The sequence below is a fragment of the Lepidochelys kempii genome, chromosome 8, assembly GCF_965140285.1.
Source record: "Lepidochelys kempii isolate rLepKem1 chromosome 8, rLepKem1.hap1, whole genome shotgun sequence".
NCBI lineage: Eukaryota > Metazoa > Chordata > Testudines > Cheloniidae > Lepidochelys > Lepidochelys kempii.
The window spans coordinates 106237067-106254513 of NC_136387.1; the positions used below are offsets into that span (position 1 = coordinate 106237067).

A 17447-nucleotide genomic window follows, 5' to 3' on the forward strand; every position below is an offset into this window, starting at 1 on the left:
GTGTCTGTGCCCCGTGCCGCCATCCCTGTGCCAGGCACCGTGTCGGGGCCAGAGCAGGGCAACACCAGCAGCATGGGAGGGACGCCTCCTATCGCCCGCACCGGGTATTGCACCCCTTTGCCCCGCGCTCACCCGGCGTGGGGCTGAGTCCGGTGCCTCTGCCTTGGCTCGTGCTGCCGGCCCAGGGCCGGAGCTGGTACCTCCCTAGCAGTGTGTCTGTGACAGGCCCGTGCCCAGGGCCGTGCTGGGGCACAAGGTGCGGGCACGGGCCGGCAGCCCGGAGCCCCTGGGCCTCATGCACTGCACAACCCTACTGCTGCCGCGGCCTGGCCCTGCCGGGACCCCCTGCCCTACAGCGGCACCCCAGCCCGCGCTGGCTGGTACGGGAGGGGCCTGGCTGGTGCCAGGGCCAGGTGCTGCTGCTCAGGGGCCACCGGTGCAGAGCAGCCCTGAGCCTGGCTCAGCTCGAGCAGAGAGCAGGCAGGGCCCAGCCCAGCCCATGCACCAAAGTGGCTTAAAGCCCCCTTAGCACCCCCCCCCACCCCGTCCCCCAACCCAGCAGCACAGTCGCCCTACCGGAGTCTCACACCACCCGCTCCCCTCCCTGCCCGCGAGCCCCCCCGCCCCTCGGCCGGCACCCACCCCACGCACACGGGGCCAGAGGGGTGCAGCGCTGGGGCCGTTCTGCATCTATCCCCAGATCAGGCTCAACGGCTCCAGGACCAGCGTCCCCCGCACCTGGGGGCCATGCCCAGGGTCTCGCCCCAGCAGTGGGGCCCGTGATGCGGGGGGGGGGGGGGGGGGGCTGTCTCCATGCACCAGGCTGGCCTTGGCGTGGCTGCTGCGGCCGCCAAAAGGCCCATGCAGTGTCTTTCACAGGAGCACTTGTAGGGCCGTGGGTGCCCCCCTGGCCTACCCCTGGGCACCTCCAACCAGCCAACGCAGCCAGCCGCTCCTGCCAAGGCCCAGTCCCGCAGCCGGAGCCTCCTGGCAGGTGTTTCCAGGGCCAGGCTGCTGTGATGGAAGGGGAGATGCTGCACCCGAGCTGTGCCCGCCCTGGGCCCACAGCCCCCATGTTCCCTGTTTGCTACGCGCCCAGCGGAGCCTCCTGGGCCAGCCCAATGCCGGCCCCGGGGCTGTCACTGCGGGCAGCTCGCAGCCGGCAGCGCCAGGGGTTCTGGGTTCACAGGCCAGTGCCCAGCTTGGTGCCCAGGTGGGTGTTTCAGGGCTGGCAGTTAAAGGGCCCCTAGCCAGCTCCTGCCCCTGCGCGTGGGGTGGGGGAGGCTCAGGGGGATCAGCCTGGTGCCCCCAGGCAGGGACCGGCTCCCCAGGGGGGAGGGGGAAAGAGGAGAAGGGGGGCAAGGTGAGCATGCCCTGGGCCAGGAGGAAGGGCAGCTGAGGCAAGGGCTTGGAGGCCGTGGACTCGTCCCTACAAACTCGTCTCCACCCACAGCGCTGGTAGGGCTCTTGGGCCCCATGGGCACGGCCCCACGGGAGGAGCCGCCCCATCGCCGGGCCCCCGCTGTGTGCAGGGCAAAGCAGCCTCCAGCCCAGCTCTCAGCCCATGGCCTGGGGGCTGCCCCTCGCTCTGCTCTGGCTCTCCGGCCCAGGCAGGGGGGGACACGCCCTGCAGCCTGCCAGCGACAGCTGCGGGTACAGGGCACTAGCCAGCCAGGCCCGAGTACTGGAGTGCCCAGGCCCGGGCTCAGAGCTAGGCCCTGCCCCACAGCCAGGCCGTGGGGGGGGCTACCTGGTGAGGAGGGAATGTGAGATGCCATTTTCCCAGCGAGCCCCAGACAAGCCCCCACTCCCGGCTGTGGGGACTTTGCAGCACAGCTTCTAGGCGTCAGCCCCCTGTCCCCAGGGGCTCCCCGCGGTCAGGGCTAGGGCAGCCCTCAGCTCTGCCCCGGACCTGGGGGTGGGCAGCCAGAGGCTCATGCTGGAGGCCCCACACGGGCTGGAGGGAGAGAGTGGGGCAGTTAAAGACCCAGGACACCCCCCGGCTGCTGAGTCCCACGCTGCGGGGCCAAGACGGGTGCGCAGGGGCTGGGCTGCGGGGGAGCAGTGGGAAGAGAGGGGACGGAGGCGGTGCCCACGATCTGCTAGCAGGGCCACGGGGTGACGCACTGGGCTTGACACCGGTGTGACGGCGACACGCAGAACCGCCCAGGCCTGCACAGTGCCACGCTGGCGGGGCCAGATACCCCATCTCGCGAAGCACGGCCAAGGCTCCACGCAGCAGGGGGCTCAGGCCCCCCGGAGCTGGCACCTCGCAGGCCACGGGCAGAGCCATGCGCGGGCAGCCATGCGCAGGCCACGGGAGAGCAGCCAGGCCCGAGCCATGCGAGGGCCAGGGCTGGGGTCGGCCCAGGGGGGCCTAGCTCCTGCCCCTGGCCTAGGGGTGGCTAAAGAGCGGCCTGGCCCTCCAGCGCTGGGGGGAGCAGCCCCCCCTCCCACTCAGCCATGCCAGGAGCCAGGGGCCGAGGCTGCCCCACCCAGCCTGCCTGGGAGGCCACAGACGGGCGGCATCTCAGTGGCAGGCCAGCTGCAAGGGGGCGGGAAGCCGGGACTCCAGAACAAATAGTGCCAAGCCTCAGCCACCTCTGCCCCGCTCCCTGCATGGCCCGCAGGGCCAGGGGGCAAGGCAGAAAGAACTGCCCCCTCCGTGCCAGAGCTCAGCAGGGTGCTAGGAGTGATCCCACACCCCAGGCTAATGAGGACACACACGGGGGCAGGGGGACAGGGCTGTATTTACAAGGACACACACAAATCCAGCATGTCAGAGCCCACCGGGCCAGGCCCGCAGGTGCAGCATGGCCACCCGCACGGCTCGGGCCACCTGCCCAGCTTCCCTGCAGCTCTCGCGGCCCCACTGCTGGGGGCAGGAAGCAGCGTCACCCAAGGCCTGCTGGCAGCACAGGGGTGTGGGGGCAGGCAGTGCTGGGAAGGGAACGGCTCTGGCTGGAATCCTTCCCCAGGCAAGGCCCTTCCCTGCCCGGCTCCCAGTCTGAAGTCGCGGCCCAGTGCTGACCCAGCCGGCCGCACTGCGCCGACAGGGCTCACGGCTTCTTCACCTTCTTGATGGAGGAGGAGCTGGAGGCCGACTCCCGGCGTTTTCTCTGCTCCAGGGGAGAAGGGAAACAAAAGAGAAGCAGGGTCAGCGGGGTCGGAGCACTCAGCCCACCCGCCTGTCTCAGAGCCGCTGCGGCCTGGGGGCTAGCCCAGCAGGAGCCACGCCATGCCACGAGCTGGGGCCTCCTTGACCACACAGCAGATTGGGCCCAGAGGCTACTGCCTGGAGCCAGACGTGAGATTAACCCTTCACCGAGCCCCAGCGTGCAGCTGGGCAGCTGAGCCCACTCGTGGCAGGCAGGAAATTCCCCTCCCAAGGGACATGGGCCCCCAGCTGGCAGCCCCAACGCAGGGCACGCTGCACGACAGCCAGGCGCGTTCTGCGTGGTACCCAGCCCCGTGGCCGATGCAGCCCAGACGGGAGGGAGAGGCGCGCCGTATCCTGCTGAAATCAGAACTGGAGGGCACAAGCGTGGGACGGGAGAGCTGAGCGCTCAGCTATGGAGCGCTCCCAGCTGGGCAGAGGCAGTGCTGCCCACACCCGGGACAGCACCCAGTCCCCAGGGGGCACGAAGGCAGCTAGCGAGACTCCTGCAGTCCAGGAGCAGAGACCCGGCAGACTGCATGGAAGCCTGGTGCAGCCAGGCTCCCCGCAAAGGCCACTGCTCCTCGGGGCTGCACAGGCCACCTGTGCCAGACCCAGCGGGGAATCGCACCCAGCAGACACCCCGCCCCGAACCCCCGTGTGCATGGGGGACTCTGCAGGGGCAGTCTGCACTGCTCAGCGTTAAAACCACACCCACGGGGATTTCCTCAGAGGCCTCGGCCCGGCTGCCTCTTAAGGCTCCATTTTCAGAGAAATAACAGGGCCAAAGAACTCGCCCAACAGCGTGAATAGAAGCCCTATAAAAAATCAAATCAAATCCTTGGAAATTGAGAGGCCCACAGATGCATTTAAAATCAAACCCCAGCCCGCAAACAAAGGAGCCAGGGCTTGGCGGCTTCGCTGGCAGGGCATGGAATTGATGGGGAAGCGCGTGTGCGTCTGATCATCTGTATATGGCAAAAGACCCATCTTTCAAATGTGTCACAAATTCATATTAATCACCCTCCTCTTGCCGTCCGTGGCATGGCTCCTCCAGTCGCCTTGGGCAACATTGTGAACGGTCTGGTTAAAAAAATGGTTTACATTATAATTTACACAAGCCTACAAGTCTAGCTGCTTTGAATGGCAAGGAAGGGTTTGAAAAGGGCTAAACACACACAGCCCAGAATAGATGTAACGTCTATATAAATATATAACAAGGCAGATATTCTAACTCCATCTGGAAAGAGAGAATGATTGATCTTAACAATGTAACTTCTAGCTTTCAAACTGGCTCAGAAAACAAGAAGTCAGCAGGAGTTCAGATAAAGGAAGCTTAAAAGTCAAATAATTCCGACTCTGAACCCGAGACTTCTTACACTCAAGGTCTTTTCCTTTCCCCATTAACGGGCTGACTTGCGAGCTTGGGAACAAAGCCAGGAATTCTGAGAGTCAACTCATTACGGATCAGTGAGTGGAGTCTGAGTCGCACAATTCAAAGGTTCTAATCTGGAGTAACTGGCTGAACTTCTGCTTGGAACTAATTTGTTCCAAGTTCGGCTCACCTTTCACCTCCCCAAGGCCTGCAGGGAAGTCCCTCCTGGGTCAGCAACACGCTGCACTGGGGGGACCCTGGCTTGGATTTAATGGCCGGAGCTGGACACCACCCCACCACGGAGGACAGCCAAGCTGGAGTGGTAGGGAGGACCCGAGGGATATGGCAGGGTTGCCCTGGCACCAGGCTTCCCACCAGCTAGACTCAGTGTCTCGCCACATATCACCGTGCAGGACAGGCTGCTGCCTCCCCACCCCACCCCCCACAAAAAGAGCAGAGCACTCCTGCAACGTGCTCCCCTGAGCTAACCCGCAGCAGATTCCCCTTGGCTGGCAGACACCGCCCCGGGCAGCTGCAGGGCTGGCAGAGAAGAGAGGCCAAGGACAGGCTGCTGCCCGTGGGACACCAGGGCAAGACCACCCCAGCATTGTCACATGGGTGGAGGGGTGGGACTCCCAACAGGATTCCTGCAGCCCTCTCCCCTCCCTCTGCAACGCACAGGAGAGCCGAGCCGGTGTCTCCCGGAGAGGAAAGGCCCTGCCTGGGCCAAGCTCCCACCTCACACAGCTGAGAGCGGGGTCACAGGCGACAATGGGGTCCCTCAGCACAGCCAGCGCTGGGCTCTCAGCCCTGTCCCCAAGCTCGGCGGCGCTGCCAGGCTCCTTGCGAACACTCAGCGCCAACAGGGGCTTCCCAAGGAGGAAGGGTGGCCTTGGGAAGACGGTCCAGGCTGGAAGTCAGGGCTGTGCTCTGCCACCGACACCCTGAGCACGTCGCTTCCTCGCCCTGGGCCTCAGTTCCCCAAGCTGCCACACGGGGACAGTAACAACTAGCTCCCCCAGGAGGTGCTGGTTCGGGGGCTCAATCCATGCTGTGGGACCATGCCACCTCCTGCATTCGTGCAGCCCCTTTCGGAGCATGTCCCTGATCCTGGGAAGGGCCCTCGGAAGCTACTGGACTATAAACATTAGGCGAGAGTCAGGCCGGCTGGTACCTGTAACACCCTCCAGCCACGCAGCAGGCCCTGCCCCAGGCTGGCTCAGCCCTTCGTCTGCCCCAGGGGCTCAGCCGGCTCTGCATGGAGAGAGCAGTCCTGCCAGGAGCGGGAGGCTGCCCGGTGTCCCTGGCAGAGCCCATCTGCGTGGCCAGGCTCCGGTATCTCCAGCATGGTGCCAAACCCTGCTCTGCCGGTGGCTGGTTATTCCTGTGCCCAGCAGCCCCCGAGCACACATCCTGCCAGGGAGTGGGCTGGGCGACAGACACGGGGGCAGCTCTGGTGAAGCGCTGGGTGCACCTTCGCCCAGCACACCTGCAGCCAGCCAGCCGGCCGGGGAGCAGCAGCACAAGCCTGCTCTTCCCCCAGATACCCTTCAGCTGGGATGTGATTTTTTCCCCTCCAAAGGTAGCATAAAATGGTCAGTGTGAATGCGCTTGACCTTTTGTCTTGGACTAATCTAATTGTGTCGTCTTTGTGTAATCAGCCGGTAAAGGTCAGAGCTGTATTTAACATGGGGGGCCCTTTAGGTACCGAATTTGCCTTGCAGTGAATTAACTTGATTATATTTCTTTCAAATATGCCAGAGACCAGGTCATTTTAACCCTCTCAATGCTGCCGGCCTCGCCTCTTTGTTTGCAATTCCAGGCAGAGGCACCAAGGCAGAATATGGCTGGAGACACACAAACCCGCCCGCCCCCCCACCATCCGCACTCCTGTTTGGTCTCCGGGGACAGCGAGTGTGCTGTGAATCCGCCTGGAATGGCTGCAGCCTCGCCCTTCCCGGACCCCAGGGAGGGTGGAGATTTCACGCTCCCACAGAGATTGAACGCAGCGAAGAAATTCAGAAGTCTCCTCTGCAAACATGAGCCTGCCTCAGCGGAACGCTGCCTTACAACTCCAGATTGTCACAGGAGAACAGGACATTACTCAAGTCCAGATGAACGTGTCACCTCTGTCGTTGACAGATAAGGTGTTCTCAACGCCTCGGACTACGTTCGCCTTTGGAAAAGGGAAAGGCCGGTCCGGTCCCGGGGCAGAGTATCTACAGCACGCTGTGCCCAGGGCGAGTTTCCATCAGGGAGCTTCGCCACCTCGGACAGCGCTCGGGGCTGCACAGGGCAGGCCAGGCTTGTCCTTTGGGGGTGGGAGGGCTGCGGACCCCCCAGGGACATACCGTTCACAGCACTCTGCACTGGGGGGCAGCTGCGGGGAGACAGGGGCCACTCCATTTGCTCAGCCCCGGACAGGGCATGCGCCCGACTTTCAGCTTTCCCGGGGCATTCAGCACCCTGGGTCTCCTGTCCCAGCGCTTTCACAGGCTCCTCCCCTCCAGTCTTCAGGCCCCTCCCTCCTGCCCACGCCCCCTGCCCGGGGCGTCGCTGGAGCTCACCAGGGGAGGAGCTCGTCCACGGCCCACAGCTCATGTCACGAGGTCCCACTCGCTTGCCTTTGCTTCTCCTCCCGCACAGGGCTGCGTCTCACCAGGGACAGGTAGGTACCATCCCCGCTCCTGCCTCTGCCAGCTCCCTGCAATGCCCCCCCCACGCGGGGTGCAGGAACCACTGCCGGCCCACGCGTGCCACCAAGGGCAGGGCCAGGCACGGGGTGGGCACTCCAAGAGCAGACTTGGAGCCTCGGCTGAAGGGCGCGCTGTGCTCCCGCCAACGCTCGCCCCTGGAGGGAGAGACGGCAGAGCCCCCAGCATGGCTCAGAATGCAATCCCTGGCGCAGGCCTGAGCGGGGACCCACCTCCAGACGCCCCCATCTGCCTACTCACTGAGTTCGGGGTCAATGGTGCTCCAACCACATCGATGATCTGGTCCTTGGCGTCTCCCTTGCCCTCCTCTGCGCTGAGCCCGGCCTGCCCGTCTGCGCGGGCCCCCTCCATGCCGACGGGGCCCAGGCTGCCCGCCTTGGCCAGCGCCTCGTGCCGGTGACGCAGCATCTGCAACTCGTACTCGCAGTTGGCAAAGGCCTGCTTCAGCTCATAGAGCAGCACCAGGTCGCTCCGCAGCTCGTTGAACATCTGCACGATCTCCTCCGTCGGCATGGGGCTGAGATCTGGGGGAGCAAAGGGAGCTCAGAGCTGGAGACCCCGGCCAGTCCGGCCCTGGGAGTGGGGAGACACCCCAGCTCCCATGCCCACACCCACTGCTGGGGCCTCATTCCCAGCAGTTAACAGGGCTGGAGAGCTCTGAGGGCCCTGGCCAGGGGATTAAAAAGCAACCTAGCCAGGTCGGGGCCCAGTAGCCTTTCCTCTCTGGGACGCTGGTTCAAATCCAACTCCAGGCAGGAGGGCTTGGCCATGGCTTCCACCTCGGACCTGCGAGCTGAGTTTGGGTCTCAGGCCAGTTCCCAGTGGACAGGTGTTGACAATACAAACCCCAGCTGGTCCCCTTGTTGGTAGAGGCCCAGGACTGACATCCCCTCTGCCTCCAGGGCAGGACTGAGGCCATTAGCCTGGCCTGGATGCTAGCTCTGCTATTGCCCATCATGGCCCTGTGTTACAGCCGTGTCTCCCACGTCACCACCCCGTACCTAGATCCCACCCCCAGAGTGCTATGAAGAGCTCACAATTTCAGAAGAGCAACGCCTGAAGTGGGGGAGAAAATCCACAGGCCGATCCCTCTCCACGCAGCATTGCCTGCATGCCGGGCTCCCGACCCGGCTCCTTCCCCCTGCACCGCGCTGACCTGGCGTGTGGCCATGCCGGAGCGCGCCAAGGGCAGCAGGAACTCTTCTACCTTAGCGGGGGAAGGCAGAGGTGCAGAACCGCTGCCATGAACTGGCCCAGGCAGCTCCCAAGGCTGCCCCGAGAGCGCAGGTGGGAGCCATGCTCTGCTCCAACTTCACAGGCCCAGCCAGCTTCTAGCAGCTCCTCTGTTGCAATGGGGCCTTTGCTACCTGCCCTGAGAGACTCTGCACGCCGGGCCACTGGGCAGCGGCCAAGGACTGTCCCCGGCCATTGCTCCTTCTCCTGCACTGAAGCTGTCTGAAGCCTGTGACCCCACCCCCAGCGTCCCTCATGTCCTCTCACTGCTCTCACAGCGCCCCCCAGCTTTCCCTGGATTAGCATCTGCTCTTTTAAGCCGGAAAAACAACCGACACACCTTGATTGTGTGGGCAGGATGGGGGGCTTTGTCGGTGCCCCCACGGGGATTCTATACCAGCCTGGCAGTGCTAGTGTGGCACGGGGGGGACCCTGTGACTAGGGCCTTTAGCGCTGCCCATAGCCAACGCTGCTTCCGAGGCATTACAACAGGCCACAGACGATGACGTCTGAGCACTAACAACGGCTAGGCCATGTAGTTACTGAGCATGCTCAGTGACCTCTGCCAAACCTCAGAAGCTTTGCTTTTTTGGGGGGTGGAACATTGCATGCTGGGCTCCGGCGCCCCTTCGGGTGCGCCGGCGAATGGATTTCAGCGGCTGGGCGCAGCGCAGAACTCTGTGGGCTGCGCTCCGGCCACCCCTAGCGAGGAGCGAGCATTGTATGTGCGACGCGAACGTGCCTCTCCGCTGTGAAGCCACCAGAGTTCAAGAGCGAGGGATGTGGGTTTACTCGCCGCTCAGCGGTGGCCCGCCGGAGAGTCACCCAGCAGGCCAGCTACAAAACGGAGCTGCACAGCCCCAGAGGCATTCTGGACTTGCCACCAGGAGCAGTAAATTAGGAGGAAAGTAAGCTTGAAAGCGAGCCAGGGCACCCCTGAACAATGCACATGCCATGGCCACTAGCACCCTTAGCAGGCACGGCTGAGACTGGCCTTCTCAGGGCTGTGCTTCCGCTCTTGATGGTTAAAACAGCCCAAAACAAGAGAGACAAAGGCCCTTTTAAACCAGTTTTCTTCTGGGAGGGGGGGAAAAATCCCTGTGCATCTTGTTCTGGCTTTTGCCCTTTTTTAAAAAAAACGTAAAATATTATTTTAAAACCCATTCACATACTGTTATTTAAGAAACTGGCTGTATTACTAGGGGAAAAAATAGCCTATCTAGACTACAAAGGCTTGCGCTGTGTGTCTCTTTCTCTCTAGCATGCCCCCTTTACTCACCTACTCCTAGTTCCATCAGCATCTGCTCCAGGGCTTTAATCTTCTTCTGTCCCACCGAGCTTGGCAGTTTCATCTGGAACATAAAGGTAACAGAGCCACACAGCTCCAAGTTAGCCCTCACTCACAGCCATCTAGTTCAAAAGGCAAGAGAGCTTTTCTTTTTATAGTGCAGGGGGAAAAAAAAGAAAGGAAGCGAGAGAAAGGAAAATCAAGTGGTAGAAGAGGGAGCCAGGGGCTGAAAGTTTTCAGACTAGGTCTGAGGGCAGGTATTGAAAAGCCTGGTCGTGAGGGCTTTTATTTTCCCTTGTGTGTGTGTGCAAGACGCACTGTTTTACAGCTTCCACATGTCACTGAATTAACAACAAAAGTTCTTCTTAGCTTCAAACCCGCTCCCGCAGCGCCTGGCCCATCAAAGGGCTCATTTACACAGCGGCTAATGTGCAATGCTGCCCTACTTTATTCGCTTTAGCCGCCTTGATTAGACTCATGCGCTAACAGACTCACTTCTCGTGGTCCCTGCTGAGCCCCAGACCTGTGGGATTCATTTACAGAGCGGGCTGTATAACAAAGGGAGAGACAGAGCGCACAGTTACTTGACTGGCGGAAGTGTGAACACACATTTACATTGGAGCTAAGGGGCTAGGGGAGTGAGAAATCATCAGGTGTGAGCTATGAAAGGGAATGCGAGTGGGCCACAGGAGGAAGAATGCATACACTTAGCAGGGTCTCGTCCGCATTCCCTTTGGGCTCTAGCTGCTCACACCAAACCAGCCCAAACACGCCGGGCGAGCAGGGCCGCCCAGAGGAGGGGGGGGGCAAGTGGGGCAATGTGCCCCAGGCCCTGGGCCTCACAGGGGCCCCCACGAGAATATAGTATTCAAAAGTGTCTTCGGTGGTGGGTCCTTCAGTGCCGCCGAACACACGCAGAGCGAGTGAAGGACCCGCCACCGAAATGCCGCCGAAGACTCGGAGCACCGCCGGCTGAGTCAAAATGAAAAAGGCGCTTAATTAATTAAAGAGCCGCCGAAATTGCTTTGCCCCAGGCCCCCTGAATCCTCTGGGCAGCCCTGCGGGTGAGAACAGGATTCCAGCACCACACGCCAAGGGGCCAGCCACGCTCTCAGTCAGGGGAGTTTTGCTCTCACAGAGAAGGAAGCTGAGAAGTCCATAGTGCCTCCTATGCCTTGTCAATGCTAGGTGACCAGCCAGGATGGGCACGGCCCCCACAACACAACGCATGCTTCCCACCCAGACCACTGCGAGTTGTGCCCAGAAGGGACCAGCTACCGTGGGAACAGGGAGCTCCATCTCCATGCTCTGCCCAAGGTTGTCAACAGGCAGAATGATTCAGTGATGTGCTAGGGACCATGAAATAATCAGGGCTATCAACACACACACCAGCAAGGTAGGCAGGATGGCCTAGTGGCTAGGACACTGGACTGGGGTTCACTTCCCAGTTGCACCACAGACTGGGTGTGACACCTAGCGAGAGTCACCTGTGCCCCGGAGAATCCTTCCCTGACTTAGGGACCCACATCAGTCAGGAGTGTGGGGATTGCAGACACTACGATGATGCGTATTGTCACATGGCAACAAGGAGGGCCACGTGCAACTGGCTGAATCAGCCCAGACCAATGCACAGGATGCAAAGTTACATGTTAACTTTAAAACAGGGAGGAAAGGAGGACTTGTGGCACCTTCGAGACTAACCAATTTATTTGAGCATAAGCTTCCGTGAGCTACAGCTCACTTCATCGGATTGAAGTGAGCTGTAACTCATGGAAGCTTATGCTCAAATAAATTGGTTAGTCTCGAAGGTGCCACAAGTACTCCTTTTCTTTTTGCGGATACAGACTAACACGGCTGTTACTCTGAAACCTTTAAAAAGGGGAATGACGCCAGGACGGGGACACTAGTTAGATGGAAATTAAAGAGAGGAGCCACAGGGTAAAAAGCCTGCAAGCAGCAGGGAAACCCCGTAAAACCACTAGAGAGAGGCTCAGATTCAATTACACCCCAAATCAAAAGAGACGGTCGAGTGCCAAAAGAACGGCACCATGGCTGAACTGCAGAGTCACGGGGGCCATTAGAGGCAAAAAGGCATCTTTTAAAATTTGGAAATCCAACCCTAGTGAAGATAATAGGAAGGAACACAACCTCTGGCAAGTAAAATATAATCGGCCAGACCAAGAAAGAATCTGAGAAGCAACTTTCCTGTTAGATTCTGTGTCTTTAGAAACAAAAATTAAGTACCTGAGAAGCAGGAAACCTGCCCAGCAGGCAGCGGGATCACTAGCCAACAAAGGTGCTAAAGGAGCACTCAAGGAAGAGAAGGCCATGGCAGAGAACCTAAACGAATTCTTTGCAGCAGTCTTCACTACAGAGGATGTGGGGAAGATTCCAACATCGGGGCTGTCCTTATTGGGTGACAAATCTGAAGTACTGTCCCAAATTGATGGGTCATTAGAACAAGTTTTAGAACTAACTGATAAACTAAACAGTAATAAGCCACTAGGACCAGATGGTATTCAGCCTAGAGGTCTGAAGGAACTCAGATATGAAATTGCAGAACTACTAACTGTGATATGTAACCAATCGCTTAAATCGGACTGTACCAGATGTCTGGAGTGCAGCAAATGTAACAACGATTTTTAAAAAGGCCTCCAGAGGCAATCCTGGCAATTATAGGGCAGTAACCTTAACGTCAGTACCAGGAAAACTGGTAGAAGCTACAGTAAAGAACAGAACGATCAGACACAGAGATGAACATGATTTACTGGTGAAGAGTCAACGTGGCTTTTGTAAAGGTTAGTCAGGCCTCACCAATCTTTTGGACTCTTTCAGGAAGTCAACAAGGATGTGGACAAGGGGGATCCAGTGGATATAATGTACTTGGATTTTCAGAAAGCCTTTGACAAGGTCCCTTACCAATGGCTCTTAAGAAAACTAAGTAGCCATGGGATAAGAGGGAAGGACTTCTCATGGATCAGTAACTGGTGAAAGACAGGAAACAAAAGGTAGGAAGAATTGGTCAGTTTTCACAGCAGAGAGTGGTAAATAGCAGGGTCCCCCAGGGGTCTGAACTGGGACCTGTGCTGTTCAACGTATTCATAAATGATCTAAAAAAAGGGGGTGAACAGCGAAGTAGCAAAATTTGCAGGTGATACAAAACTATTCAAGATGGTTAAGTCCAAAGCAGACTGCAAAGAGTTACAAAGGGATCTCACAAAACTGGGTGACTGGGCAACAAAATGGCAGATGAAATTCAAGACTGATAAGTGCCAAGTGATGCATACTGGCAAAAAATAATGCCGAAGATACCTATACGATTGGTTCTAAAGGAGCTGTTACCACCCAAGAAAGAAAATACTAGAGTCACCAAGGATAGTTCTACACAAACTTCAGCTCAGCGAGCAGCAGTGGTCAAAAACAAAATGTTAGGAACCATTAGGAAAGGAACAGAACATAAGACAGAAAATATCACATCTCTGGAGTGCCCACCCCTCGAATGCTGTGTCCAGTTCTGGTTGATGCACCTCAAAAAGGATATAGTGGAACTGGAAAAGGTCCAGAGAAGGGCAACAAAGATGATCCAGGGCATGGAAAGGCTTCCATCCAAGGAGAGACTAAAAGGATTAAGGCTGTTCAGCTTAGAAAAGAGACGACTAAGGGGGGATATGACAGAGGTCTATAAAATCATGACTGGTGCGGAGAAAGTGAATAGAGAAGCGTTTTTTACGATACAAAAACCAGGAGACACCCAATGAAATTAGTAGGCAGCTGTTTAATATGAACAAGAGGAAGGACTTTTTCACACATTGCACAGCTAACCTGTGGAACTCATTGCCATGGGATGTTGTGAAGGCCAAAAGTACAACTGGGTTTTAAAGAACTGGAGAAGTTCCTGGAGGCTAGGGTTATTGATGGCTATTAGCCAAGAGGGTCAGGGATGTAACCGCATGCTTGGGGTGACCCTAAGCCCCCGGACTACCAGAAGCTAGGAGGGGAAGATGGGGTGGATCACTCCAGAATTGCCCTGTTCTATACACTCCCCCTGAAGCTCTGGTACAGGGCACTGTTGGAGACAGGGTACTGGGCTAGATGGACCATGTGCTGACCCAGTGTGGCCGCTCTGATGTTCTTATGATTCTTCAATCATGAATCTACAGATCTGGCAGTGGGTCAGTCTGGAAGGAGGGCTCCAGCTGGGTGGCCTGGGGGCACTGGGTTTAAGGAACAGTTATATTTAACCACCTGGACATGAACAGAACCCTAATGAAGCTTGTAGAAGACACTCAATTGGAATGAGTTGCAAACCTCAGCGAGGATAAAAAATGTCGGGGAAGGGAACCTAGAGAGGTTAGAGACAGGAACTAACAGACTGAGCAGCTACTACATGCAAGACAAAGTAATCCACAAACCCGTATCCTCTGGGAAGTGGGTGTAGCTGAGACACATGCTGTGGTCAGAGAGGCCGAACGCTGGACAGGAGTTTGCAGTGCTAGACGGCAGCTCAAAAGGTCAGTGTCACTTTGAGGCTGCATGCACTGAAGGGTCAGATCTCGCAGCTGGGAGGGGTCAGTCCCTCTTTCCGCAGCTCTGCGGGGTGTCCTGCAGGCCCCACGCTGCTGGAGAGACATCGGCCAACGGGAGGGAGCTCAGAAAAGAGCTACACAAATGATTAGGTGACATGGGGGAAAGGAAGATGAAAGGAGCCAAACACATCTCATTCGTCTGGGAGACAACAAGCAGGGAACCACATTACAGCTGGCAAGTGTGTGACTAGTCTGAAAGCCAAGGAAGAAGAGGAATTATTCAGTGTGCTTCACACGGGCCCAACAAGGAGGGACAGGGAGGGCTGGCAGACTGCACAGCAGGAAGATGTTCCCAACTGCAGGACGGATGAAGCTGTAGAACAGAGGAAGTGGGGTATATCCCATCACTTGGGAGCTTTAAAACGAGGTGAGACAACTGGAAAACACTGTGTAGGGGCCAATCCCCCGCAGGGAGATGGGCTGGAAGATCTAAGAGGTCTTTGTGACTCCCAGCTCCCACGACAGGAAGTGTTTACGGGGAACCCATCGCCGAGGAATTGCAATTCTTTCCCTCTGTTTTCTCTCTCGACACAGAGTTCTGTAGCTACGCGTTTTCCACCTCACTGGAGCCCTGGGCACCATGCCTCAGCCTCACCTCTAAGGCCTGCACTGGGGCCACCATCTCTAGCCAAGACAGGACTCCTCTGCAAGCCTGCCACACCCATGCTGAGCTCCACGCCAGCTGGCTGCATCCTGACCCAGGCAGTCCCACAGGATAGCTGTCACCCCGCCCGGCAGCCCTGGCCTGGCTGGTTGCTAGGGACATGCCATCAGAAGCAGGGGCTTTTCTATAAGCAGCAACCTGGTGCCCTATCAGCAGCTCCGCTGACTGTTCTGGCAAGGCCTTCGGCTGTAACTACACACGCTCCTGGCCAGAGGGTGCCTGGGAGCACTCAGCACCTTCTCGCTGTCAAGCTCTTCAGTCAAAGCTACTGGGAGGCTAGAGGGTGGGGGCAGGAATGGGGGGCACCAGTGGACCCAGACCTCCCTGTAAAAGGCGCGGAATGGCAGCACAAGAGGAACAGGGCTGTTTGGGTTTGCTTTGGCTAAAAACACATTAATGAAGCTTCCCTTTAATTCTGGGGGAGGATCTGCTCTGTGAACAGGAAGGCTTCATCGGCTTCTCAAAGCAAGAGTATATTTTAATTTTACCATCATTAAAGAAAATGTTATGATTTATGTGGCTGCTGTCGAACTAATATCTTTAAAATTTAGCTGGCTAAGCCAATTCATCTTTAAGACTGATGAAGGTTGATTGCTCTCTATGCAAAATGTATTAAAACTAAATGAGGAGTCTATTACTCACACGCCGCTGATAATCTGTTAGGTCGGCTCCGTTAGCTATGCTGTCTCCTAGCAGGGGGAAGCACTGGTGCCCGGCGTGAAGGCGAGCGGGAACACGCATGAGCCAGCCCTGGTTTGGGCTTAAACAGCCATGGGTTTTAAGCAGACACTGCTTTGTGAGAGCTGCATTACCCAAAACAATCCAGAAGGCCAAAGGGAGATGGCAGCACTCCCACCAAGCGCTAGTGACCAGGAGACATGCTGAGGTTGAGGACAAAGGGACAAGCATCAGTCTGGCTCGCTGCTGAGCCTGCAGCGATAGGGTCAAACCCCGCTCCAGGTCTTGGATTTGTGCCTGGTCGTGAGAGGTGCATCTTTAACCCGAATCTGCAGACCCCACAGGTCCCAGCATGCAATGCTGCATCCCGAATTGGAGAGCTGGGCTGCTTGGCTCACAATAGAGCACTGCATGCTGGGATATGTCGTGTCTGAAGATCACACCTGTATTAAAGAGGAGGGTGCTGAGAGGCAATCGGCAGGCCTGGCCCTCGAACTCCTAATGAGTTACCAATGTGGCCCCGGGCTGAGCAAGGCTTGGGCACCCCCCCTGCAGAACACGGATGAGAAGTATGTCCCTACTCGAGTTTAAAGGGAGAATTCCCAGAGAGCAACGACAGCTTCCTAGGTGAGTGCAGTTGCCCTTTTCGTTCCCTCTTCAGAGGAAGCGGTTCTTGTTATTTATTATTTGTAAAGTCCCCCTATCACAACAGCCGGGAATAGATTGCTCTAGTCACAAAACTGATTAGCTGGGATTTTGGAGGTTAATATATTTTGGATGCTTTCCTCCTCCGACAGCATCTCCTTATAGCTCTTTTAGCAACACAGCCCATGCTTATAATTACACCAGCACCGCTTTTGATTTAAGGACTGCAATTCTTTGTCCTTGCTATAAACAACCTGTGCTAAGCGCATGAACTGGGTGTATCAAGAGAAAAATAAAAAAAGGGCAACATACCAACGTGTCACTCAAAGCCGCACAGCTACAGTACCCGCACCTCCCCAGACGGAAACAAGGGCGCTTGGCCTGGGCCCCCGGTTGCTGGGCAGGCAATGCGCCTGGCCCGGGAGCTGCCTACTCACCATCGCAGGAGGGCATGCTGGGCAGTAAGTGGGTTATGCAACGAACAGAGAGAACCAAGATCACTTTTGTAGCCCACGTCCTTGCTGGAGCAGTCCCTTGAGTTGGTGGGGGAGAGGCCTGTCCAAACCTGGGCACTGAAAGACTTTGACCTTGGTCTCAAAGCTGAGCACCTGAGGGCAACAGAGACACCTGCGCCTCAATTTAGGGCCGAGCCACACCTACCCAGAAACTCACGGATTCACGCTGATTACTGCGAGGCCTACTGCAGATTAACAAATTTTGTCAATTAGTGATGAAACACACAAAACATGGTAACAAAGAGGCAAGGACGCAGCCTGGCAAAACAGACTCGGTTCATTTGAGTTTTCTGCGTCGTTTAGTTTTCCCAATTTACGATAATACGTCAGAGCAGACCAGTAAACTTCCTGGAGTATCACTTGAGGAGTAATGAAGTCTTAGTAACACGAGACCTCACCACAGAGTGCCCAGGGATTACACTGGTGCTGGGAAGTGGTTACAGACTGCTGTCTGCTGGGGGTCTGTACAGAGAATTAACAAGTTTACGGATTAACAAGGAAGGACTCAGCGAGGTCCTGCTCAGGATGATTATATCATATTGGATGCTCTGCCATTGCCTGCTATAAACTTAGGACTTTCGTTATGAATCTG

General features: G+C 57.3%; 1 protein-coding gene across 4 annotated transcripts in view; it reads right to left on the reverse strand.

Annotated features, from left to right (window-relative positions):
• Positions 1–2732: 2732 nt before the first annotated feature.
• The window catches only part of DMAP1 (DNA methyltransferase 1 associated protein 1), a 49705-nt gene continuing 34990 nt past the window's right edge, over positions 2733–17447 (reverse strand). For 3 of the 4 annotated variants that reach the window (XM_073357953.2, XM_073357952.2, XM_073357956.2), the window contains exons 9-11: positions 9759–9831; positions 7487–7770; positions 2733–3119 (exon numbers count right to left, since the gene is read on the reverse strand). In XM_073357953.2, coding sequence (XP_073214054.1) covers positions 3060–3119; positions 7487–7770; positions 9759–9831 — 417 coding nt within the window. In that variant the 3' untranslated portion in view covers positions 2733–3059. Of the gene's footprint in view, positions 3120–7486; positions 7771–8283; positions 8454–9758; positions 9832–17447 lie in introns of those variants that run through there. The other variant, XM_073357958.2, reaches the window with a different exon arrangement.